At 48.2% G+C, this 27,045-nt stretch overlaps 1 protein-coding gene and 1 long non-coding RNA gene across 2 annotated transcripts; both read right to left on the bottom strand.

Annotated features, from left to right (window-relative positions):
* Positions 1 to 12,523: 12,523 nt before the first annotated feature.
* Positions 12,524 to 13,962, bottom strand: LOC138986257 (uncharacterized). Its single transcript, XR_011463119.1, has 3 exons — positions 13,640 to 13,962; positions 13,450 to 13,552; positions 12,524 to 12,796 (listed from the first exon to the last, which is right to left on the bottom strand). It is a non-coding gene; the product is annotated as an uncharacterized lncRNA (long non-coding RNA).
* Positions 13,963 to 21,761: 7,799 nt separating this feature from the next.
* Positions 21,762 to 25,800, bottom strand: FZD4 (frizzled class receptor 4). The gene is made up of 2 exons (XM_014480706.2): positions 25,367 to 25,800; positions 21,762 to 23,202 (listed from the first exon to the last, which is right to left on the bottom strand). Exons 1-2 carry the CDS (start codon positions 25,655 to 25,657, stop codon positions 21,874 to 21,876), a joined length of 1,620 nt encoding a protein of 539 aa, XP_014336192.2. The 5' UTR covers positions 25,658 to 25,800; the 3' UTR covers positions 21,762 to 21,873.
* Between the last annotated feature and the right edge of the window lie 1,245 nt (positions 25,801 to 27,045).

Here is a 27,045-nt window from a genome sequence, read left to right as displayed (position 1 = left end):
GCACAACCCAAAGAAATTCCTTTCTAGAAGAGGCCTGTATGAGATTTTACACCCATTTACACTACACTAATTATTAGCATTACTCTAATATTACTGTATCAATTCATTATATTAGTATATTTACTTATTATATTAGTATATATACTAATTATATTGGTTTATATATATATAATGCAGTAAAAAAAAAATTCCTCCAGAAAACGCCTATATGAGATTTTACACACACATGCACTATACTAATTTTTAGTATTACTGTTTCTAATATTATTATATCAATTTACTATATTAGTATATATATTAATTATATTAGTGTATATATATATATATAATACAGCCAAAAAAATTCCTCTCCAGAAAATGCCTTTATGAGATTTTACACATAAAGATCCCTGGAGAAGGGAATGGCTACCCACTCTGGCCTAGAGAAGTCCATGGACTGTATAGTTCACGGAGTTGCAAAGAGTTGGACACAACTGAGCGACTTTCACTTTCATACACATATGCACTATACTAATTATTAGTATTACTCTTTGTAATATTACTGCATCAATTTATTATATTAGTATATATTTATATTATATATACATATAATATATATATTATATAATTAGTATATATTCTTTATATTAGTATATATACTAATATAGTAATATAATAAACTGATGCAGTGATATTACAAAGAGTAATACTAATAATCAGTATAGTGCATATGTGTGTAAAAATCTCACATAGGCATTTTCTGGAAAGGAAGCTTCTGTTGCTGTGCAGGCTCTTCACTGTGACACGCAGGCTTCGCTAGCTGTGACACGTGGCCTTAGTTTGCCCCGAGACACGTGGGAATCTTAGTTCACTGACCAGCAATCAGACCCGCATCCCCTGCAATGAAGGTGAATTCTTAACCAGGGAAGTCCCTCTGGAAAGGGATTGAAGGGAGTTTTTCTGTGTGTTTTTTTTTTTTTAGGTAGGTGGGAAGCTAGGCAAAATGGAACAGGAGTACACCCAAAACTTTTCGCTGAACATCTTTTGAGAATCTTTGAACTGTATGAGTGTATAACCTATTCAAAAACTGAAATAAATATATGCAATTTAAAAATAACAACGGCACAATGAATGTTAAGAAGGAGAAGACCCAGGCATCACAGGAGCAGGTAACGTGTGACCTGACCTCGTCCACAGAGGAAGCCCCTGAGGAAGTAAGCCGTAAGTTGAAACTTGAAGGATAAATGGGCAGAAAGTCCAGTGGATGAACAGGGGTCATCCAGGAAAAGAGGAGGGAAAAAGCTCCACAGGGAAGGAGACTGGAATGCAGATACAAGGGGGCAGGGAGACAGGAAGCAGTAGCTGAGGCAAGCGCTGGGCCACGCTATGCACGCCGTGTTTAAAAATTTGGACTCCATCTGAAGGGTAGTGGAAACCCATTGAAAGGGTTTCAGCAGGAAAGTGATGGGATCAAGGTTATGTTTTGAATAGATTGCTCTGGAGTTTACAAGGAGAAATGACTGGAGGAAGCCAAGTGGATGTTGACAAGCCATATATCTGACAAACCACTTTGGAGAACTATTTGGTGCTTTTTTTATAAAGTTAAACATACATCTACCCTATGACCCAGCGATTTCATTCTTAGGTATTTATCCAAGTTAAATGAAAACACATGTTCACAAAAGTATTTGTACAAGAATTTTTATAGCAGCCATATTTATAAAAGCAAAAAGTATGCCCCCCCAAACTCCACAAATTTCTATCAAAAGATGATTTCAAAAGCAAATTGTGATGTATTTATACAATGAATACTATCAGCAATACAAGCGTAGACTCTCCTGATATACACAGCATGGATAATTCATGCATATACTGTGTGATTCCATTGATATGAAATGAAACTCACATACCAAAAAACAAAAATTGTAGTGATAGAAATCAGAAAGTAGTTGCTGGGGGGAGAGGGAAATTGGAAAGAAAAGTGAGGAAATGTTCTGGGGTGATGGAAATGTTTTGTGTCTGTTTGTACCTGGCAGTTACACAGTGTGTGAAACTGTCAAAACTTGCCAGAGTGAACAACTGAGACTTGTGCTTTTTATCAGATGTGAAGTATGCCTCAATTTAAAAGAAAAAAGAAAGAGTGGACATTGAACAAGTTGAGGACGTATTTACAGTAATCGGAAGAAAAGTGATGCTTGCCCAGTGGCCTAGTAGGGGCTCAAATAAAATAATGCATTTAAGAGGGCAAACTGCAGACTCCACGAGAACTATGCATGTGTGTGTGTGTGTGCGCGCTCAGTCAGTTGCTCAGTCGTGTCCGACTCTGTGTGATCCCATGGAGGATCCCACCAGGCTCCTCTGTCCATGGGATTTCCCAGGCAAGAACACTGTAGCGGATTGCCATTTCCTCCTCCAGGGGATCTTCCTGACCAGGGATCAAACCTGGGTCTCCTGCGTTGGCAGGTAGATTCCTTACCACTGAGCCACCTGGGAAGCCCATGCAAGCCAGAAAGCTCTGTATAAACTGTGACGCCCTGTGCAAAAGTGAGGATTTAGTCTAACACAATCCGTACCAAATTTTGGAGGTGATTGTGGACCATCTATGGAGAAGGAAATGGCAACCCACTCCAGTGTTCTTGCCTGGAGAATCCCATGGACGGGGAGCCTGGTGGGCTGCCGTCTATGGGGTCGCACAGAGTCGGACACGACTGAAGCGACTTAGCAGCAGCAGCAGCAGCAGCGGACCATCTAAATTGTCCAAAGCAGTCCTGTTTATTTGCAGTGAAGAGTTGAGGGTGATTAACGATTATTTTCTTGTTGGTTTGTCACCTTTTAGCAGGAAATAGGTCCAACGACTTCTGAGATTCATCAGAATACTTATTCTGAAAAGAAAGATTGGGGTGGGGGGTGGGCGGCAGGGCAGGTGTCTTTGCCCAGGATAATCTTCTACTGAAAACTGGGCTTTCCCAAATGAAAAAATGCATTCAGCTGTTGGGCTTGAGTCTTTAATTTAGTTTTTTGAATGATTAGGGTTTTAAAGATATGAAAGAAGGAAGCAGTCAGTTCCTGAAGCAGAGACAATATGATCAGTGGCACGGCCACCCAGCATTCAGGGGCGTGCTGAGAGCTGAGAGGAGGTGAGACACACACATGGGCTGCTTGAAGCCCCTGCCTCTGAGTGTAGACAGGTCTGGAGAAACAGCTGTGCGGAAATCAGTCACAAGCCATCTGAAGAGCTGGTCCCTCACCATTTAATTGAATTCAACTTGTTTATTAATTGGTAAGGGACCAGCTCTTCAGATGGCTTGTGACTGATGTCTGCACAGGTATTTCTCCAAACCTGTCTACACTCAGAGGCAGAGTGTATTGAATTTGATTGAATTCAACTTGTTTATTGGGCTTCCCTCATAGCTCAGTTGGTAAAGAATCTGCCTGCAATGCAGGAGACCCCGGTTCAATTCCTGGGTCGGGAAGATCTGCTAGAGAAGGGATAGGCTACCCACTCCAGTGTTCTTGGGCTTCCTTTGTGGCTCAGCTGGTAAAGAATCCACCTGCAATGTGGGAGACCTGGGTTTGATCCCTGGGTTGGGAAGATCCCTTGGACAAGGGAAAGGCTACCCACTCCAGTATTCTGGCCTGGAGAATTCCATGGACTGTATAGTCCATGGGGTCACAAAGAGTTGGACACGACTGAGCCACCTTCAAAGTGGAAGTGGAAAGTGGAACTTGTTTATATGTGTTTTTCAATGACAATAAATTCCTAATTATTTGTTTTCATTTAATGTTGATTTTTCTTCAAAACCACTTTGAAGGAGCAGACACTGCAGGGCCCTCTCTATCCACAGCAGTGGGCCCTCAGCACGGTACTTGGGCCCTTTATCCCACACAAGGCGGGACCTCAGAGTCCATGGCCTCTGGAAGACGCCTGCGCGTCCTCTTCTGAGCTGCAACTGGACAGGCGTCCCAGTTTAATTGTCTAGTGTCTCTCAACCAACCCCTCTCTCTTCCTAAGGATTGATCTTGGTGTGGTTTTTCTTGGTGGGAGGTTGAACCCATCTTCCACATCAAAAGTAGTCAGGACCTCTCTCTCTCTCTTTCTCTCACACACACACACACGCACACTTACTCTCACACACACACTCACACATACACTCTCACACACACATTCACACACTCTCTCACACACACATACACACACACTCACACAGACACACACATACAGACACACACACACTCACACACTGGCCCTAGCAAAATCTGAGGGTGGGCAACTGACGGGCTCAGCCGCTCTGGTGGTCTTCCCTTGAACTGGCAGCCTCCGAGAATCAGTTCAGGAATGCAGATGTGGCTGGTGGTTATCCACGGAAAGAGCTGGAAGCCGTTGGTTTGAAAGCAGTGGAACTAGCCTGCTGACCACACTGCTGCCGGACACCACAGCTGTGGCCTCGCCCACTGACTCTCCACTCCTGGGTGGGAGACCGGAGGCCCAGGATGTGAAATGACACGTCCATGTTCACACAACAAATTATCAACCAAGAGAAAACTCACACTTGGACGTTTTCCCCTCCCCCACTGCGTTCTTCACAGCACAAGAACCTCCTCTGATCTCTACCCATTTCTAGTTCTCTCCATCCCCTAATATCCCGCCAATAAACTGCTCTGCAAATAAGTTATCTGGAATCTGTTTTACTTGCTGACACCCAAGACAGATATACAACCATAAAATACAGTAAGTCCCCTACACACAAATGAGTTCCATTCTGAGAATGTGTTCGTAAATCCAATTTGTCCCTAAGTCCAACAGAGTCAGCCTAGGGAGCCAGCTAACACGGTTGTATAGTACTGTACTGTAACAGGTTTATAACACTTTTCACACAAATAATACGTTACAAAACAAAAAATAAAGAAAACATTTTTAACCTTACAGTACAGGACCTTGAAAAGTACAGTAGCACAGCACAACAGCTGGCATACAGGGGCGGGCATTGGGTGCACAGGCGAGGAGAGTTAGTGATGGAGGAGGGAGCGGAGGTGGGCAACGGAAGAGCCGAAGGGTCGTCAGCAACAGAGACGGAGGGCAGGCTGTAATTCCGCTTGCAGCTGACGTTGATGGCACAAGCTCTGGTCCACGCCAGACTCAATTCCACCTAGCCTCTTGAAAAAATGATCCAGTGATTTCTGGGTGGTAGCTCGTCTGTCTTGTCAGGGATGCCACGGTAGCCCTGGATTGCGTTCTGAACGGCTGCTGCAACTTTCATGCTTCTTTCGACTTTCAGGTCTGGTGCCTCAAAAACTACTGGCAACCCACTCCAGTGTTCTTGCCTGGAGAATCCCAGGGAGGGGGGAGCCTCGTGGGCTGCCGTCTATGGGGTCGCACAGAGTCGGACACGACTGAAGCGACTTAGCAGCAGTAGCAGCAGCCTCAAAAACTAACCATGCCTCCACAAGTAGAGAAAATCCCCTTGCCGTTTCCTGTGTCGTGAATCCCTTCGGTTCTTCAGTTTCTTCTTCCTCTTTTCTCTCTTCATCCTTTCTCTGGGCCTCCAATTCCATCCGGTTTTCACATCCACATCTTTGAAAGCTCACAACTTGTAGGCTAGTGTGTAGGGGGTTTAGTGCAGTGACTGCACTTCCTGTTTGAAGGCTTCACAGAGATGCTGTCAAGCAGTATCTCAGATACGCAGATCCAAAGCTTTTACTTTGGGGCCCAGGGAAATACACCTGAGTAAGTGGGAGTGGGGAGGGGGTAAGAGCAGTGAAAAAGAGAAGAGGAGGAGGAAAAATCTTATGTATTTCTCATCTGCTCTGTGCTGGAACTGAGGGTGCAGGGTCGGTCAACAGAGGCAGAGGCTCCAGCAGATGTCAAGAGCTGTGCTCAGCACTTGCTTTTGTGCTGACAACACAGGGAGGGGGGTGTTTTCCCATCAGAAGTGGGAACAGGGAGGTTGGATGACACTGAGAAATTTGCAGATGGTCACACTCACTCATACCCAGCACTGGAGCGGCAGGACTGGCATCAGGACTCATTGCCAGCCAGGTCTGCCCAGTCCAGGGTAATAAGTGTGTTGAAAGCTGGTAGGAAGCCATGCGTCTGTTTTATCTTTTTATTATGATTTCAGAATTGTACCCACGACTCGGAATGAGCTCACCTGAGCATAATGATGTGACAAGACCATCGGATCTTGTACTTATTTATTTAAGAAACACGAAGTACAAAAGTTCCTCCAGCTTCTGAAGAGCAGAGCTGGGGGTGTGTCGAAGCCTGTTTCAAGTGGAATGGATCCAGCTCGCGTATAAATTCGAGGCCGTGTTTGCTTGAGTCACACTCTGTTTTTTCAAATGACTTTTGTATGTCTCATTTCTTCTATTTCCCCCCTACTTCTGAGTTAGAAAACTGAGGTCTAGGACTTGAAAAATTCAAGTCCCGGTCCGCACAACAAACTGTCATTCGAGCCGAAACTCAAACCCAGATCTTTTCACTGTATTCCAATGCTTCCTTCCCAGCCTGAGAATTAACGCTGAACCAAGTGAGTTTAACAAGACTGATTCATCCTGATAGTCTGATTTAGCTTTCTGGGATTCTTCAGGTAAATATGAGTCCCACATATCTTTTCAAATACGTTCAGCCTCTCTGTCTTTGTTTCTTCATCTTTTCCCTGCATCCCACCCCTCCTCCCTTCCTCTGTTAACTTTTCCATCTCTCCTTTCTTCCCTTCCTCTCCTCCTCTCACAAACACATTTGTTTTTCTTGCCTAGAGGTGGTATCATGTCAGTGGGGTGGCTGAAATGAGAAGTATCTTTTAAGTCCTTGGAAGGAGAATATTTTCTTATGGATTTTTTTTTTTATTATTGTTTGGATTGTTTTTCCAATGATTGCTTTTCCATCTTTCTAATGAAAGATGACTCTGAGCCCCCCTGATCTCAGGCCAACCGGAGGATGCATTCAAGGTTTTTTTTTTTTTTTTCCCCTTACAAATGCACCCAGAAGGTCACTCTCAGGTCCCCGAGATAGCAGTGGGTGATCAATCACAGCTAGGACATCAGCATCACAGAGGATAATCTCATGAATGGGAGGATCTGGGGAAGGAGAGAGGGGAGCCAGGCTTGTGAGCTCAGTAAAGGGGTCTGATGGATTGCTTTCTCTAGAAGTTCTCTGGGACAGTCCCAAGGATATTCGTTCCAGCCCCAGTGGCTGGCCTTCCCCTCTGATTTTTTACTCCAAATAAGTAAATATACACTTACACAAAAGACTCAGACATTTCCCAGGTAATCTGATCATTGCAACTCAGCAAGCAATAAAGATGGTGTCTACATGGGTCCCCACAGGGCCCTAAGCACTCCTTTCAAAACAAACAGAAGGGACTCCAGTTCTGGCTTTGCCAAGGACAGGCTTTGTGAGCCTGGGTAACTCACTCAGTTTCTCTGGGCTTCAGCTTTGCAACAAGAAAATCAAATAATGAGCTAGTTTATTCTTTCAACAATTATTTATTAAACATCTACTTTATGACAGGCGTTGTGAAGAGTTTTGTTTGTTTATTTGTTTTCAAGGATAGACATAGTCCCAAGTCTGGAGAGGCAGGGGGAGGTCTCAAAGTTGAATGCAGAAAAAGATTTATAATAAAGGAAAATAATGATAATATAATATTTTCACGTGGTCTAATTCAAAGGACTGTGGAAGGACAAAGGTCAAAACAGCTGGACCTAAGAGCTCGTCTTTAGGATTCCTCCCACCTCTAAAAGTCTGTGTGTATGGATTTTTTGGTTTGTTTTGGTCTCCTTTTCATATTCATGTATTTTGTTCTTTCTTAACTTGTTAATTTCAAATCATTGTCATCATTATCAGCCATTGCCATCACACATACTGTTTAACAGCCCTGACAATTACAGAAGTTAGATATTATGGTCACCATGATCACCATTTTAGATATAAGAACACTGAAGGCCAGAGACGTTAAGCAACCTAGTCACACTCACACAGCTGAGAAATTACAGAATGGGGACCTGAACTCCCAACTGCTGACTTCAAAGCTCGTGCCCTTTCCACCACACGGTGCTGCTTCAGGTATATGCAGCCACTCAGGTCTTGCAGCACAATTTGCAGGACCAGGTGCAAAGTAAAAATATAGAAGCTCTTATTCAAAAATTATTAAGAACTTCAAATGGCAACCCACTCCAGTACTCTTGCCTGAAAAACTCCATGGACTGTCTGCTGAGGAGCCTGGTAGCCGACAGTCCATGGAGTCCCAAAGAGTCGGAAGCAATTGAGCAACTTTCACTTTCACTTCACTCAAGACAGCAAGAGCATTAAAGCCTGAGACTCTGAATGACTGCTCAGCTCACACACATATGAAGCCTGCCTCTCCCGACCGCAATTCACTTTAATAGGTGGCATCTCCCATCCAGGAGCAAAAGCATCCTGGCAGTTTGCAAGCCCAGCCCACAGTGGCAGAACATTTTATAGTCATGCTTCACATGTAGGTTACCTGAACAAAAGGTTCAGCCTGGACCACCTGGGCAGGATTGGTGAGCACTCTGGGATAGCTTTCCTGGAGCAGGAAAAATTCTTTATGTGGGGAATGCTGCATAATCTTGGGTTAACGAGGGTTCTGATCATACCTTCACAATACCTTTAGAACCTAAGGAGGATGACACTAATTCAACACCAGTGGAACACAGGCAAAAGCCCTTAACCTCTCTTTTTAAATTGTAGACCAGACCTGTAGGTGCCCTAATGAAGGACAGTGGAAAAAAAGCAACAGAATCGCTGGTTTATAAGCTTCCCTTGTGAAGCAGTCAAGAAGGTGTCAACTCCTACTAAGCCAATAAAAGATTACGAGCATCCTTTTTGCAACAATTCTTCATCAGTGGTATTCAATCTTTTGTGATCATACACCCACCTATGAAAGATTGGACCATTTCGCTCCCCAAAGACACATGTGTACATTATATATTTTTCATGCAGTTACAGACTTCCTGCATTGACCTCAGAGTTTTACAAACGCTTAGATCACAGCTCCTCCAGTTATAGAAACTGTGATGCACCCAGATAAAAACTTAGAGATCATTTATGTGAAACCATCATATTCCTCAGGGGATGAAGTTTGAGGCCATTTGAGATAATAAGTGGTTCTGTACACTTTCAAAGACCTGCTCTCTTGACTGTCAACTCTACTTTTGAACTAGCTGCACACTCCCCGGCCTCTCCTATCAAAACACTGCAGCCCAGCGGAACAGTCTAAGCCTACAGACACTGATGTCAGGATGTCAGTGAACATTGGCAGGGCACCTGGACAAGCCAGGGAGTTAGGCGCCAGGACAGTCCTTGTCCTTGAGACTATCACAGATGTCTAGGAGAGACATGTGTGCAAACAATGGAATGTGAGATAACGTGCAATTATAGGTGTTTGAGAGGTGACACACAGGGGCACAAGGTCGGCCAGGAGGGATCATTCAAGGCTCCCGGGAGAGAGAACGCTTACATGGGGTCTTGAGCAGCGAGTCCAGAGCCTTGGAGAGACAGGGTCTCCTGGCTGAGGGGACCTGCATGTGCAAAACCGAGAGGAGTGAGACACAAGGGAGTTGGAATTGGTTAGAACACACATGGAGTCTGAGGAAGAGGCGGGACGTGGGGCTGGAGGAAAGGGGAAGGGGCCCGACTCTGCAGGCCTTGGATGGACCTGCGGAAGAATGTCAGCCTGGGTAATGGATGAGGGAGCCTCTTCCTGGGGAAGGCATGAGGAGGCTAGATACCCATCTGTCCCAGGCAGCCTTCTGCTGGACGGTGGTGCAAGGAACGCGGGGGCGAAAAGCCTTTCTCAGATTCTTATCACCGCTTCCTCTAAAAATTAGCTGCTGCCCGACACACTGGAGAACATTAAGAAAGGCCCTGTAAACCCTTTGTAAAAGACAGGGGCAAGGGGACTTCCCTGGTGGTCTAGTGGTTAAGACACTGCCCTTCCAAGGCAAGGGGCCTGGGGTTCAATCCCTGCTTGGGGAACTAAGATCCCACATGCCATGTGGTGTAGCCAGAAATGAAAACAAAAAAGATCTGGACAGTCAGCCTAAAACATATCTCTAAGGCGTCCATGAGATTTACTCAACAGAAAAATACCATTCTTCTCCACAACCAGATGACCAAATCGAACTTCTTACAAATACAGAGAGACTGCCTTCATTAAAAAAAAAAAATTGAAGAGACCCTGATCCTGACTTGATATATCGATGTGCTTCTCTCTCCAAAGTCCCAGATTTTTCATTCATTCTTAAACTGAACCAGTTTAGGTGTGGGCTGGCTAGGCAGTGGGCTGGCTCTGAAGAAATATTAATCAAAAGAATAGAACATCACCAGAAATGTTTAAGGATTGCCATTTCCATATCATCACTTCACAGGGTTCTTAGGCAGTATGGGCATTAAGAAGTGCTTGGAACAGGTGTGTTTTCTCCCTAAGTATTTGTCGTTCAGTGTCCGACTCTTTGGGACCCCATGCGCTCTGTCCATGGGATTCTCCAGGCAAGAATATTGGAGTCCAGGGGAATCTTCCCAACTCAGGGATGGAACCAGGGTCTCCTGCATTGCAAGCAGATTCTTTACCATCTGAACCACCAGGGAAGCCCATTTTCTCCCAAATGCATAACTAAAAAACCCTGATCACTGAGACAGTGTGTGACACTCACCTTCAGCTTTAAAGCGGTCCTTCCCGCTATTTACCACTAGGGGTCATGAAAACCCTGTTTTAAAAGAAACGAAGCTTCAGAAATGCTGACCTAAAGAAAACCATTCCCCCTAGTGTTCAGATTTTTCAGTTAAAAAAAAAAACAAAAACTTTTTAACAACAGCAAACAGAAAAAAAAAAATTGCAAATGTTCAGAATTTATCTCTTGAGTAGCTACATAACGGTTATAATCCCTCAGACTATCTGCAAATAAAACGGTTCCTACGAGATCACAACAAACAGATTCTTGTTGAAATATCCACAGTAAACGTACATTGTACAGGAAATTCCATTGCATTTACACTATTTATTTAATAAAAATAATCTCCGTGATTATTTGCATTTATTTCTGAAGGAGGATGTTTTTCCTTCCTCAGAATAAGTTCAGGAAGTGGGTGAAGTGTTCAGGAAGTTAGCTAAATGCTGATGTAAATCCAAAAGGAAGGTCTGTTGTTTGGAAAAAAAAAAAGGGACCCAAAAAAAAAAAAAAAAGAGAGAGAGAGAGAGAAAGCTAGGAAGTGGTGGTTCTCTCTTTCACTGATGGAAAATGTTATACAGAATTTCTGATTTAAAAGGAAGAGGACTAGGGGAAAGGTGTGTGCTGATGACACCTTTTGCTGTGGATCTGGCTGGCAGTCCAGACTTCTTTTTTACTGATCACAGTAGCCCGCAGAGAAAACTGTCAAGAAACAAGATCTGGATGGAATATGTGAGTGGGATTAAGTTGGTGTTTATACTAAGTGAAGTCTTTCCTATGCAATCTGGAGCAGCTATAGTCTCGATAGGAAACTCCGAGTCCAAATGAGGTAGTGCGGCGGCTGAAGACGACATAAACAGCTCAACACGGTGCCCACCCCCCAGGGCCCCTGGCCTTTCCAGCCCCCGACGGATGGTGTCAGGCTGACCTGCAGACTCTGAGGGAGTCGTCTCCTCGGGGAAACCCCAGCTCCCCGGGGTGCCACGGGCCGCAGCCCCGGTGTGATTCCTTCGGTCATTATTTATCTGGGACTTGCAACGTAGGGAGTGTGCCGTATCAGGTGTCCGGAGCAAACGGAGAGCTCTGGGCCTCTGGAGCACAGGCCGTTTAGAAAGCACAGATTGGGCTCATTGAATTGTGCCGAGGAGGACGCAGTCTGTCGCCCGTTTCTCTGAAAATCGCCCCCTCCTTTCCAAGTCTCTGCTACCCGCTTCGTTGAGGCCTTCACGGTCTCTCAAACTGGTCTGTCTGCCCCGTCTCCCCCACACCCATCCTGGCCTTGTCTCCAGCTGAGGCCCCCCGAGGCAGCCAGGGAGAGCTCCGTGAGACACCCTCCCCCGCCCAGACCCCCGCCACCTCCCTGTGCCCGGCGAGGAGACGGCGCAGCCTCCGAGGCCTTTCCTAACTCGGCCGGAGTCCACCCTCCCTCCCGCTCGCAGGATCTCGGGCTCCAGAACCACTCACTGCCCGCACCTCGGTTGACTGCGTGCTTGTCTTCATTTCTGTAGAGCAGACTCTCTGGATTCGTAGAACTATGGCGTGAGAGAAGCAAGAGAGGGATCCCACAGGGCACAAGGCAGACACAGCTACACACACCACCTTCTGGGTGCAGGTATCATAAATCACGTGCGCCAGCGGAGACGTTCAGAGGAGGCAGCTGGTCGGATGGCTAAATGCCTCTGATGCCACCTTGTGAGTTTTTATTTTTATTTTTTTACAATTTTGGGGGGAAGATTTTTTGATGTGGACCATTTTTAAAGTCTTCATGGAATTCACTTAAATTGTGCTTCTGCTTTATATTTTGGGGCGTTTGGGGTCCTGAGGCACGTGGGATTGTAGCTCCCTGACAGGGAATCGAACCTGTGCATGGTGAACTGGAAGGTGAAGTCTTCACCACTGGACTGCCAGGAAAGTCCCCTGTTTTTTTACAGTTTGAACAGGGGGTGGTTTTGATGAGCAGACCAAGTTTTAGAGAATTCAGGGTGCCTGGACTCTGCCTGCTTCCTGCCCCCTCCCTAAGCACTTACCTGTTGAGGCCGAGGTGTCCTTCAGGGGATCAAATGGGATGACAATGGCTTAGAAAATGCTTTCCCGTTGCACTCAGTCCTCAGAAGCTGCAGCACCCACACTAAACAAACAAAGCCCCAGGACTCAGATTAGGAAGAAATTACACAATGAACACAGTAGGAACAGTAGCTCTGATCCCTTAGTGGGTCCGGAGCCTTTACCAGGTACGGAGGGCATGTGGTTTGTTGCCGTGAACTTCTGGAAGGAAAAGGTTGTGCCTTAGTTATCTTGCGGCTGGACCCTCGTTCAGCTACTCCACAAATATTTACTAAGCAACAGAGGATTTGTTTTTCCAGGTTTGGAATTTTAAGCTTGTTAATAACAGATGGATTCTTTCTCTGTTTCGTCATCTGTACTCTTGGACTCGGAGTTGGACCTTGTCTTTGCGGTTTTCGACAATCACTCCCTCTTTCCTTCCCCAGCCAACCCCAGGATTCTGCATACAGTAGGCACTCAGCAAATATTTGTTGGGGGTGGGGGTGCGGGGGGGGGCGGGGAAGAGGGAAGAAAGACAACAGTAAGCAGCACAGCGGGTAGGTGACCAGTGTCACAACCAAGACTGCAGGGTTTTCTGCCACCACCCCCAAGCTTCTTTCCAGAAACTTCGGCCTATGTGATGCCTCTTGTTACCTTTGGTTTTCTTTCCCACGCTGGCCACATCTGTCACCAAAGCCCCCACCTAACAAGATAAAACACCGTCTTCTTCTACCCTACCTTCCTTAGTCTCTCCACAGATATTTCCGAAAGCCTTGCTAGGCCCTGAGGACACGCGGGTGGGCACCTTTGGGTGCTCAGAGTCATCATCGGGTTGTTCATTCTGGTGGAGAGATGGATACATCAACAGACTATAACAAACAGTACAATCAAGGCTCCCAGAGTTGAAAGCACAGAGGCTTACACTTACCGGTGGTAAGAAGCAACAGAAGTGGGACTTCCCTGGTGGTCCAGCGGCTAAGACTCCGCCTTCCCAATGCGGGTGGGCCTAGGTTCGACTCCTGGTTGGGGAACTAGATCCCACATGACACAACTGAGTTCTGTGTGCAGCAACGTAAGCTCCTGTGTGCTGGAGCTAAACCCCAGAGCAGCCAAATGAATGAATATTAAAAAGAAGAAGCCAAAGGAGGCAGGAAGTGGCAAGTTGGAAGGTCAGGGACGTCTTCCCAGGAGAGGTGACCTAGGATCTCAGTGTCGAAGGAAGACTAGACACAGCCTAGTTGAAGGAGGGAAGAGTCCTTGCAGACAAAGGGAAATACCCACGGAAAGGCAAGGCAGTGTATGGAAAGCGACGGAACTAGGACGGGTTTTCCTCTGTGACTTATCAACCCTGTCTCACTGCTTTGCACTCTACACTTAATTCCTCTCGAGTGAAATGATGCAGTCCTTCGGCATCCTGGAAAAGGTAGATAACCAATCATTTCATCTCTTAAAGAAATAGGCATTGATAATGAGGGTTATCCGTGAGATTCATCAGGCTCTTGGGCGAAAACCACATCGGGGGCTTAAGGGAAGCCATGTGGGAAGCTGATGAAAATCAGCCAGTTGATGTGAAATGTAATAAACCTTACTTTTTATTCTTTCTCCCAGGGAGTTTGAGAAATTGGAAGCCTTTGCCTGAGAGCAGATGATTTCTTGGGTTCTCTTCTCCTTAAGGATGAGACAGAAGGAAAAGCTCAGAAGGAGAATTCCCGACTCTTGGAATTTCGGGTGGGACCAAGGTCCCGTTTTGAAAACTTTTTGGACTAAATCTTTGCAGGTCCAATCTTTTCAAAAAGTTTGCCAAGATGTTCCCAGTCCTACATCCCAGCTGCATGAAGGAAAACCGAGCAGAGGGCAACGCCCTTCTCAGAGTGTGGTTTATTTCTGTTTGCAGCAACTCTGAAGACAGGAGGCCAAGGCTGACCTCTTTAGTCAAGAGTCTGGTCAACTTTAAAATTATGATTGCATGTGAAAGCTAAAATGGGAAAGAGAAAAAATCAGTTCTCAGGACAGAAATGCTAAAAACCCTTGGGCCACATTCCAGCCAAGGTCCTGGCCCTGCATACGGAGCTCCCATCAGGGGCGGGTGGATGGGGAGAGCGGCTAAGACCGGTTCAGGTCGGTTGAGTGTCCGGGATCCTGGGGTTTATTCTAGAGGTGTCCAGCTTACAGATAAACTTACAAGAGTGATCACCTACATAATCCTTAAACAACAGAAGCTCATGGCCAGGTCTCGTTATTGAGTTGCCTGCCAAAATATTTATCAGTTCTCGGTGAACTATCTACAGTAAAGACATCAGAGGAACGGGGCTTCCCAGGTGGCTCAGTGCTGAAGAACCCACCTGTGAAGCAGGAGACCTGGGTTCGATCCCTGGGTTGGGAAGATCCCCGGAGGAGGAAATCGCAACCCACTCCAGTATTCTTGCCTGGAAAACTCCATGGACAGAGGAGCCTGGCAGGCTGCAGTCCCTGGGGTCGCAAAGAGTCGCCCATGAATAAAGTGACTTAACAAGCAGGCATGCATCTAGTATGAGCTGATTTTGGTTACAACTGCAAAGACCCTATTTCCAAGGAAATTCACATTCATAGGTAAAGAGTGTTAGGTCTTCAGTGTATCTTTGGGGCAAACACGGTTCAACTTGCAACTCACTGTATTAGGTTGGCCAAAAAGTTCGTTCGGGGTTCCCATCACACTATAGGGAAATCCCAGAAGAATTTTTTGGCCAACCCAGTAGAATGAAAACAAGACCCTGGGCTAAGCAGGAGAGAACCTGGCTGGCCAACAGGCTACCCACCTACAGAGGTCCCCCTCAGCAAGTCCCTCGTCCTAAGTTTCCGTTCTCATCTCTAGCGAGGTAGTGCCCACCCACCTTGCTTTCCTCCAAGGTGACATGAGTGTAAAATGAAATCATGTAAATAAAAGCATTTTCTATCCAGAAAGGGTTGGTACCAGTGCAAGGGATTATTGTGAATTCACCCCACATTGTGTTGACTTTTCCCTAACATCGTAACTACATAATGAGTAGGTAATGAAACGAGACACACAGCCTGTCTTCCAGGGAAGAGAATTTAAATTACATGCCTCCCTTCAGGTACGGTTGGACTTAAAAGTACAAGAGCAATCTGCAGTGAAGGAGACGAGCATTGCAGATTCTTGCTCCCTGGGTTTTCTATGCGCAGCAAAGCAGGGTGGTGTTCAGGTAAAACCGAAGGGTGGAAAGAAATTCAAAGGTAAACCGAAAGGACCAACGTTCTCCTCTGGGACCTCGACAGCATCTCCAATCGAGGGCAATGACTCCCCTCCCCTGTGTGCCTGTGTGGTCCATAATATTGCTTGCTCCCATGGCAATGTCCTGACAAAGGCCTTGAATTTGCTTTGTCTGATGACTTTTCTGGCTATGGGGACACAGACCACCCAACTTATAAAATTAGCTGAAGAAGTCATTTTCCTGGCTGACTGATGTGACATACTCCCATGTCAATTACACAACACAGAACCATTGTGTAACCAGAAAAAAAAAAAAAAAAGGTTTTGTTTTTTTCCCAAAAAATTTGGAGTTAAAAAAAAGCTCCCTTTCCCCTTTTTGAGTGGCCTGAACTCTAGCAATAAGAAAACTTTTTTCAGGCTGCAACATTAAGCCAAAGGGACTGAGAAGGTGTGTAAAAATGGTCACGTGTATTGAAAATGCCAAAATGGGGTGTGGAGTGACAGCCTGAGAACTTGAGTCACATCTGAAGCATCATGTGACCACTTGAGAGTTACCAATGACCACAGCAGTGATGGATTCTGTTGACCCTGGACCTCAGAGGGTTGGCTGACCCAGCCGAAATCCCACGGGGGAAAATTGCATCAGCAAAAAGAAGACAAGGCTGTGCCTCTGCCCTGCAAACCCAGCTCTTTATTTCTCCCTTCTGGGTAAGCGTGCTTCCCAGGGGCTTTCAGACACCTGCAGGAAGAGGCCAAATTACACACCAGCTAATAAACAAAACTTTATTTTCCTTTAATACAAAAATTAAATAGCAAAGTTTATTTTTTTTTGTACAGTGATAAATTAGAAATTTACAGTACAGACATTAATGCAGACATACGTTTGTACATCCTCGATAGCAGGGTCCATTTCTTCTGACGCTCAGCAATTCATTCAGGGTGCGTCGTAGGGGTTTGCTGGTACCTCTAATGTCGAACATCTGAAAGTCCCTCAGGTTGGCCTCAAGGGGGCTGGGGCTGCGGCTGCGGGTGGCTTGGGGGACCGAGAAAGGCCACACAGCAAGAGCTTGTCCGCCACACCAGCAGGCGGAATTTCATCTCTGTCTAGATCACACCTGATACTCACTCCACCTTTCCCACCGAGAGCTCAAGGAACCTTTGTCCTCCTCTCATCTGAAGTCTCACGACATCCCTGTGAGGTAGGAAGAAATTTAGGGCCACCTAGATGCCCCACTGGGAGAGACATCAGCGTCGCCTTCCCAAAGGCCCCAGCCAGGCTGGCCCGAGCCCTCGGCAGGATGGTGGGAGGGCAGATGGACCCAGGTTCCGGGGGGCAGGGGCGCTTGCAGCCTCCAAGGAAGCCTGCTGGGATGACAGTGGTCGTATACTGAATACTGTGGGCAATCAGGGAGCTCCGTAAGCTTGGAGGACATGGCTCATGGGTCCCCAAGCAGGCCCTCGACAAGTTGCCTGGGTGAATACTGGGGATTTGCTGGTGCAAAGAAGAAGGGAAATAAGGTAAATCAGAAACAGAAACAGCAGGTGGGTTTACCGCGGAGTAGAGGCTTGTTGGGGCGGGCGAGGGGGCTCCGGGGTTCACTTCCCTCCGGGTAATGCCCAGTGGGCATCACCGCACACACAAGGACAAGAGGTGGCAGCAGACAGCTCTGCCGAGGCCACAGCGCAGCAAAATCCATTATTTAAGCCTCTGGGATCTGATCCTTGGTAGGAGCAAAATGCTCTGCAAGGAGTTTCCAAGATCTACGACCTAGGCCCTGGAGAAAGATGAGAACCTAGGTCCCTATCCAGATGTAATACAAACCCAGACAGGGACTCTGAGCCCAAGTACAGTAAAGAGGCAAAAAGAATCGTCGAGGGTCCAAAGACGTGACATAATTGGCTGGGACAGCAATGCCCTCCAACTTCCCCCATCACGGAATGCAGTTCAGGACGTAGATCGATTCTGGGGCTCCTTCCAGGGGGCACTCTACAGCCCTCTTCTGGCTGCGGCGGTGGCCCCCTCGCCAGAAGCCGGCATGTGCACACCTGGGTGAAATCTCCAGTTAAGTCTGCCTTCCAGGGCTGAGGCTGTGGGGTCCCTCCTTACACCCTCAGGTCTCAGCTGGGTTCCCCCACTGAATTCAGTGGTCAGGAGGCTGAGTGGGGCAGGGCAGAGAGGACAGAGCTGGGGTGCTGGTGGTGTCAGAACCCAGACACAGAAGCTTCCTGGGGTCCAGGTTTGGGGGACGCAGGAGACAGAGGCCCAGGGGAAAGCAAAGTCAGAGAGCATCTCGGGGAAATAAATGAGTGTCCCTCTTTCTCCTGGCTGAGGTCCCTGAGCAAGCTGCCAGTTCAGGAGCAGTCTCAGGGATCAGGAAACGGGTCTCCACAGAGGAAAAAGGATATGACTCAACCAAGGCACTGCATCAGGAGGTTCTGGTCAGCTTCACTCTGCCCAGGTTCCTCTGCCCTGAGGTGCAACCCTTATGGAGGAGGAGAAAGGAGCCTGCCAGAGAGGAAGCTGACAGAGGTGCCCTTGGGCCTTTTCGAGGCCAAGGGATTTTGTAGGAAGTTACAATTATATACCTACTTCTCCTGGATTTCTGAGAAAGAGGAAGAACCCTAACCTTTTCCCTAGCAAGCTGCTGTCCTCAAATTCACCTGTGTGAGTCACTAGATTGGTTTCCCAGGTGGCTAAGTGGTAAAGAATCTGCCTCCAATGCAGGAGATTCGGGTTTGAACCCTGGGTCGGGAAGATCTCCTGGATGAGGGCATGGCAACCCACTCCGGTATTCTTGCCTGGACAATCTTTCTGGACAGAGGAGCCTAGTGGGCTATAGCCCATAGAATCGCAAAGAGTCAGACACGACAGAAGCGACTTAGTGTGCACACGCAAGTCACTAGAAAACCCCGAGCCCTGAACAACCTGCCCCGGAAGCCACATTAGATGGAGCCAAGGTTCATGATCATCTAGGGAGGTTTCCATAGAGACTGTCCTGTAACAGAATTGATGCTTTCTGGCAAAACCCCTGCACATCAATTTGCAAGGAACCCCGGGAAGGGCTGAGTGATGGGTTAAAGTTGGAAAGACCCAGGAAGAGGTTTATGGGATGGAGACAGTGAAACAGGTGGCAATTCAGCAGCCCCTGCTCCTTCTGAAACCAACGGCAAAGTTCAGCAGAACCAGGTTGGATTGGTTAGAGGAACAGAGTTGATCCTCCCTGACGTCCCTTAAGGTGCCTAACACAGGGTGTGACACACAGCTGGCATTCAATAAATGTGCTGATAATTAACTTTTTTTTCAAACCAATATCAATTTAAGAGGTGACAATAACTCACTTCAAGGTAACTGATAACTAACTCTTCAGCCACAAAGCTCCTTTCCTAAAACCGTAAACACCCTCCAAAGTCTAGAATGTGAAAGGAGCAACCTAAAAGCCTGTGACATTGTCAGTGTGTGCCAATGGCCAGCTCCAATCAAATATACTTCCCCTGAGAAGGCAAGAGACTGACGGAAGAGACATTCTAAGACCTAGAAAGCTTCAGAACTTGGGCATCCAGGTTCACCCAAGTACCCTTACTGTCACTATTTCATCATTCATAAACACGGAGCACCCTCTCCACAACTGGCCCTCTGCTAGGATGCTTGTCTCGGTCACCCAGTCACTGAAACATTACAAAGAGAACTGCATTGCAAACCCCTGCACGGTCCTTTTTCCCTTTCCTGGGCCAGAGTCTCCGAGCAACTCCCAAGACACTGGAGAGGAGCGTGAGTAAGGGCAGGCTTTGCCCTGGGTGCATGCTCCAGGACCCCGGCCAGCTATGGGAACCATCTGCGAGCAGCAAAGGGAGTTCACATTCTACGTTTCAGGGGCGATGCAGTCGTAGATGGAGTTCAACTGGCCCTTCTGGGGAGCATTTCTCATGCTCCTGGAGCCCTGACCCAGAGTCCAGCCAAGGTACTCAGGCCCAGAACACACAGTGGGGGCCACCAGTGCCCACTTAGCATCTGTGCACGAAACCCCAAGACTTTGCCTTCCAAAACAGGCAACAGTCCTTACGCACATCTTCATCTCAGCTCGAGAACCACACCAGACCAGAGAGAGAAGAAAGGAAAATGTCAAACTAGGGGCACGAAGCTCAAACAAAGACATGCTTATTTCCAGAATCTGAACTCCTATTTGCAATTTTGAGTCCCTGGAAACATTTCTCCACAAAGAAATGGGATAAAAGAGCTTTCCTACCTGTTTTAAAGGGGCGGGGAGGGGCAGGGATAAATAAATAATCATCCCAAAGTTGCTAAAGCAAAGACCGAGATGAACTTCAAGGACAGCAACCTGTTACATCAATCTGTCCCAAAGATCTGGTGATTAGAAGACCTCAGGGGGTTGAGGAGAAAGGCCAGTTATAACTTTAAAAGAACTGCAACTTTTGAGAGGCTGCTAGGGGGTATCCTCTTGCAAGGAATATAAAGCATACATTTTAAAAGCTCTGGATACCCCTGCAAAATGCAATTAAGACCTGTGCTGTAAGAGTTTGCAGTTCATTTCATATGGTCTACACTTTATTCCCTACAAACCAATCAAGCTCCTGGCTGGTATTCTGGAGATTCATTAAGCACCATATAAATACTCCAGGCCACACTGCCTCCAATGAAATCTTATACGGAGCCCTTGCCAATTACTAGGAAACAATTATGCACCAAAGTAGTTGGATTAGTTGTCCTTAGCTCCCTCTACAAAATTGAAAAAGTCTCCATTGCGCCAAGTAGACCAGACTCTGATAACATTCTTATGCTAAAGAGAAAAAAAAAGGCACTATCATTCTGAGAATGCAAGCTGACCATAGTTTTAAACTCAGTTGAGTAACTATTAAGTCATGGTCCAAGAATGTGCTTTTAATTGTAATTGACACACACAAATTATACAGTTAATCTGTGTGAATGCAAAGTTGCCAAGAAACGTAACATTTTAGCTCTTCCAGACTGGCGTCTGCATAGATACAATCACACAAAGTAAAATATATTAAGTCCCTGGTGCTCAATGCAATCGGTCTCTGGGGTGGGTAAGGTAAGTCGACTTGGTAGATCTCATTTTCCTCTGAATTAAGTGATTGTCAAGAAAGTGAATCGCCCTTCCTTTCCCCCCTCATTAGACCTGCTGCAGTGCAAACATTCCTATAAAAATACCTATTTTGAGTCATTAATGTAAAATGGAAAAAACAGCAGCGGTCTAGTAGGGAGCTGTTGAAATTTAAGAGGGAGAGAGAGAAGAAAAATTCACGGGATACCTCATGTGTGTTTGTACAGTACTTTTGTTTGTTCAAACAATTCTGTTTTATGACAAAGGCACTGAAAGATTCTGACACCACCTCTTGGGAGAGCAATCCACAAAGTTCTAAACAGCAGACAGTGTACCACAGAAAATGTTTATGTTAGATCAGCCAAACTATAAAACTCTTGTAACACTTCTCTGAACCCAGTGCTTCCAGTGTTTATAGATCGCTCTGCTGTCTGAAAGACCCAGTTAGTATTTAAAACTTGTAAAGGGTTAAAAAAAAGTTAATCTTTCTCCCTGTAAGTTGCCTACTCACAGCTCAAATCCCACCCTGCAGGGAAAAGGAGCATCCCCTGGACTTCCTGGAATCTCGGGAGGACCTCCACGCTCCAAGCTGCGACCTGCTCAAGTGATCAATGTTTTGATTTTTCACAGCTTTGAAAGCCTCTTACTGGCTTTTCCATTTTGGATCATTCCAAAGTCTGCAGCAAAATCACTAGTTTTATGATGCTGGGGGGGGGGAGATGGGCAGCGGGGGGAGAGCGGTGGTGGATTATTGGGGGGGGTTACTGAAGTGTTGCTAGTTTGTTCAAACTGAGATTCACTGCATAAGCTTTTTAGTAGCACTTGCACCCCAATGCTGGCATTCCCCCTGGAAAGCATGGAGGCTGGCTAGCCTTATACCACAGTCTCATTACCTCTCCCAGGCTTCACCCAGCCACTCCCTCTTTTCTCTCTCTTTACCTTCCCAGAATTCACCAATCTGTTGGAACACTTCTGCCACGTGTGCAGAGTTTTGGCAGACCAAATCCACATGCCCGAAGTGATGCCCACCAGCAAAGACATAAAGATTTTCAACATTTCCACTGCCATGTTGGAGTCATCTGCGGAATACCGGAAAAGCGCCCAGTTGGAGATTTCATAGAAATAACAGGCAATCACGCAGGTTGCAGGCACTGTGTACAGGACCGAGAAGACCCCGATCTTCACCATCAGCCTTTCCAACTTGTCTGTCTTCGTCCCATCCTTTTGAAGATTCGACCGAATTTTGAACAAGGCCACCAACCCCGCAGCAATGAACAAAGTCCCAATCACCAGGTAGGTGAACAGCGGGGCCACCACAAAGCCCGTGAGTGCATCCAGGTTCTGGTTCCCCACGTAGCACAGGCCAGTCAGCTCGTCCGCGTCCACCAGTCTCATAATCAAGATGACAATGGTTTTCACCGCGGGGATGGCCCAGGCTGCGATGTGGAAATAAGAGCTGTGCATTTCGATGGCTTCATGACCCCATTTGAGTCCCGCTGCCAAAAACCAAGTGAGCGTCAGAATAACCCACCAGATGGAACTGGCCATTCCAAAAAAGTACATCAGCAAGAAAATGATTGCACATCCTGTGTTCTTAAGGCCTTCTTGAATGAGAACAGGTTCTGCTGCCTCTTCAAAATCGCAGGATATCCTTTCCCGGCCTACAGTCAGCCTGACAATATAAGCAATGCTATAAATATTATAGCACATACTGAGAAAGATGATGGGGCGCTCTGGGTAGGAAAACCTGGAAGAATCAATCAGGAAGGTGAGCACAGTGAAGGCGGTGGAGATGAAGCACAGGCTGGCCCACACGGCCATCCAGACGTCGGTGAACTCCTTGGCCGAGCGGCTGTACAAGCCAGTGTCGTAGCCACACTTGAGAACACAGTTCAGGCTCCTTTTCACCCAGATGTACTGATCCGAGTTGGTTCCCACGGAGTGGCACTCTTCCCCAGGCTGGATGGGGGTTTTGTGAGGCAAGGGCACTTCCTCATCACCTGGCCCTTCCATGCACATGTGGTTGTGGTCGTTCTGGGGCGGGAATTTGCTGCAGTTTAGGCTCTCCGGCCAGGCAAAGCCAAACTCCTTCAGCACAGGCTCGCAGCGTCTCTTGACAGAAAGGCACATCCCGCCGCAGGGCCCGATGGGGATGTTGACCTTCTCTGTGCACATGGGCACATACACGGAACAAAGGAAGAACTGGAAAAAAGTCAAGAAACGAACAAAGAAAACAGTGACAGCTGACATGGAAGTCTGACCGAAGGCTTGCACAAATCTGACTTGCTTCTGGGCAGAGTCCATATCTACTTTTAAATCAGTCTATAGGGGTATCTGACTGTTGACTCTGACCTCAAATGAGCTTGCCTAATAATCCATCACTTACACCTTTTTCTACTTCTGGGTCTAGTAAACCCTTTCCAGGAGAACATAGATAAATAAATAGATAAAAGGGACTCAAAGCATTACATAATCCCCTTTTGCACAACACTTAGGGAAATAAACCTTAAAGAGCTGACTTTGAGCCTCCCTCCCCTTTCAGCTACTATATGAAAGAGCTGAACAGACTAATCAGTCTGACTCAGTTCTCTGGATGATGGGGTGCTTTATTTTTATCCCCATTTCTTTATTACCATAAAACTAAATATTCAAAAAAAAGGAGATCCGGCTTTTATCATGTTAATAGTCTCTCCTTCCTCTATTTTATTCCCCCAAATTATTTTTTAACCAGTCTCATATTGAAACAGAAAATGTCCTCATTGACGCTGTTAAACCCAAGGATGGGAAGCAAGTTGAAATCTCTGGGTATCAGGGGCTTTGTTTGGCCAGGTTTCCTCAATGAATAATAATGAAGCACAATAGGAAAATACAAATGTTCAGTCCCTGAAACTGCAATACCAGCAGGGGAGAGTCCAGTTGCTGTCCTCAATTCCTCCAGCATTGATAAACAGTCTGCTTGGCTCCGTACAGATGTTGTCTATGAAGTCTAGAGTTACAAGTAACTATTTTCCAGCATGTAAAGGGATCTCGTCCTGTCCTTCAAAACAGCTTGGCTGCCTCCCCAGGATACGTGTAATTAAAAATATATATCCCTGAAAAGCTGTTTTGCCAACAAAATTGCCACTGGTGTCAGGATATGTGTTGTTTCCAAACTGAGAGCTCGAGAATCATTGTCCTAAGCTTTCATAACCTAGTTCTAAAATGCTGACACTTCCACAGGGACATTTCACCAGCAACAGGTCTAATCCCAACCATCCTTCTGAAACCGCCATCCAACTTTTCAAATGACCTATGTAAAAACATCCACCTAGTAAGTCAATTGCCTGCCTGTTTATCTCTTAGAAGTTACAATCGGAACCACAGATTTCCAAAGCTTTCAGCCTGGATAACTATAGAACTATCCTCTATTCCTCTCCACTCCTCCCCCACCCCTCCAGTTCTCTCTTTTCTAAATTTCTAAAAATCACTCATAGCCTTTCCAACAGAAACACAACCAGTGTTAACATTTTTAAAAGTTTCCTTCCAGTTCTTTTTTTTTTCAGTGAACTTGTCGTTGTGGTAAGATTATAATCACTCGTATATACAAATTCTTTCTGCACTTATTATGTTAGGAAGAACATTTTCTATAGGACTACATAAGCTTTAATATTTTTAATGACTGGGAAAAAAGAAAAAAAAAAAAACTTCCAATATACAAGCTACCTTCTGGAGCTTGACCCTACTATCGCCTCTTCCCCAAGTGATGCCTTCTCCCCCTCCATGTCCTAAACCTGCCCTTAACCCTGAGAATAAGAAGGAACTCAAGACAGCGCAACCATTCCTTCGCACATGACCTCTACAATCATGCAAGACACCGCGAGGGGCCATTCTGCAGAAAATGGGCCAGGGGTGTTGCATTTAATAACACACCCAAAAAATACGGGGGAGAAAGGAGGTCGGCGAGGGAGCAGAAATTCCCTGTCGCCTTATCACTCCCTTCCAAGTCTTAGCTGCAACTGGCTGCCGTGCGGAGGACTCGCCCACCGAGCAGCGGCGGCCAGAATCCTTGGCAAAGATAACTCTCAGCTCCGCTGGGGTTAGGGGCTTGGCCAGACACGGGTGGGCAGAGGAGAAAGACGGAAGGGCGGGGTGCAGAGCGGGTTCTTTCGCAGGCCAGATGACTTACACAACGTTTTGGCCTCCAGTCCCTGAGGAGGGACAGCAAAGTGGGGGTGGGGATGGAAATCACTTTTCCCGGATAGATATCATTCCTTGAGACCTAGGAAGGGCACAGGGGGCTCGACCTGGCAAGGGCCCCGGGGAGTGAATCCGGGGCTCGGAGGCGTCCCCCTGCCCCAGGGGTCCCGCCCAGGGAGGGGGCGCCCACCTGCAGCTGGCTGGAGCAGCCGTACTGGATGAGCGGCGTGAATGTGGTCAGCTGCAGCTCGGCGTCCGTCTGCAGCTCGTGCCCCACCAGGTTGGGCATCTTGGTCACGTTGTAGCCCAGGTTCTGGCACATGGAGATGCGGATGGGGTCGCAGCGCCTCTCCTCCTCGTCCCCGAAGCCCCGCACCGGCTCCACGAGCAGTAGCAGCAGCAGCAGCAGCAACAGCCGTGGACTGAGCCCGACGCCCCCGGGGCCCCCCAGGACGCGCGGCCCTGCGCCCCGCCAGGCCATGGCCAGAGCCGGGGGCGGCGGCGGCGGCGGCGGCGGCGCTGGGGGCTGCTCCAGCAGACACCCCCAGTTTGCACGGGGCCGCCGGCCGCCCGCGCTGCTCCCGGCTCCGGGGAGAGGGCGATAAGGCGCCAAGGGCGACTACGACGGGGCGGAGGGGTAGCGGCCGGTTCTCCTGCAGCTGCGCGCGACTGCGTGGGGGCACTAGACGCCGCGAGCCGGGGCCGGAGGACGGCCTGCGGGGGTAATGGCTACGGGCGGCGATCCCCGGTACGGCGCCAGCCACGTCCGCGCAGCGCCTCTGCCGAGCCCGCGAGCACTCCGCGCCACCGCGCCGCTCCGCCGCCCGAGCCCGAAGCGGCGCTAGAGGTTCGCGGGGGCGGGCCCGGCGCGCGACGGACGGCGCGCCTCTCCAGTGGCCGCGTGCCGCCAGCCCGTGCCCCGCCCTGCGCCCCGCCCCGCCGCCCCGGGCTCCCCGCCCCGCTCCCTGGCGCTCGCCTCCCTCCCACCCGGTGCGCGGCGCTCTGGGGCCGGGCGCGGAGGCCGCCGCGGCTCTCCCAGCCGAGCCCGCGCGCCCCTTCTCCCCCGGGCGGGGCGGGGGGGAGAGGGGGGGGAAGGCGCGCCCCCAGACCCTGCCGGCTCCTTTTGCTGTCCTCCAGCTGTCCCCTCGGCCCCTGGCCGCTTCCCCATCGGGCAGCGAAACGTACACAAAGAACACGGGATTCGGGTTATTTACGAAATCGTGGTTTTTAAACCGCCGGCTGTGTGACCCGGAGCAAACTGCTCGGCCTCTCGGTGTCAGGGTCCTCGCCCGTAAAGAGACTGGGGAAGATAAGAGCGATAAGGCTTTTCGAACACGGGGCCCTGCGCCTGGCACGGCGCGGGCGCGCGGCTCCGTGCGCCCCCCAACCCGCCCGGCGTGCAGCCCGGCCCCGCTCCCGCCCCCCGCCTCGGCCCGACCTGCAGCCGAGAGTCGGGGAAGGCGGGGCGCCCCGGAGCCGCCGACGGCCTCGCGCTCCGATTTCCTCACCGTACGAAATGAAATTCCACAGGGGGATTCGAGAGGAAATGAGACCGGGACGCTCCGTGCTTCTCGGCCCGCCGCCCTTCCTGTCTCGGGGACACGGTTTCTAAATAAGGTTGGGAGGGCGAGAGGGCGGGAGGGGAGAAGCTTGACCTGTGCAGGAGGTGCTGGCGGGGTGGGGAGGGGACCGGGAAGGCTGCCCTCCTCCAGCCTTCCGGGCATCCACCCACCCCCCCCCCCACCTGCCTCCTGCATCTCTTTCCAACTTTCTCTGCTTCTCCGGGGGTCCTGGGGATCACGCCAGCCGTGTTTTGATCCAGCTTTACCCTCTCATTCCCAGCCCTCTCCCCACCCTCCGTTCCTTCGG

This window comes from Bos mutus, chromosome 29 (genome assembly GCF_027580195.1).
Source record: "Bos mutus isolate GX-2022 chromosome 29, NWIPB_WYAK_1.1, whole genome shotgun sequence".
Taxonomy (NCBI): Eukaryota; Metazoa; Chordata; class Mammalia; order Artiodactyla; family Bovidae; genus Bos; species Bos mutus.
This window is presented reverse-complemented; position numbering and strand designations above follow the sequence as displayed.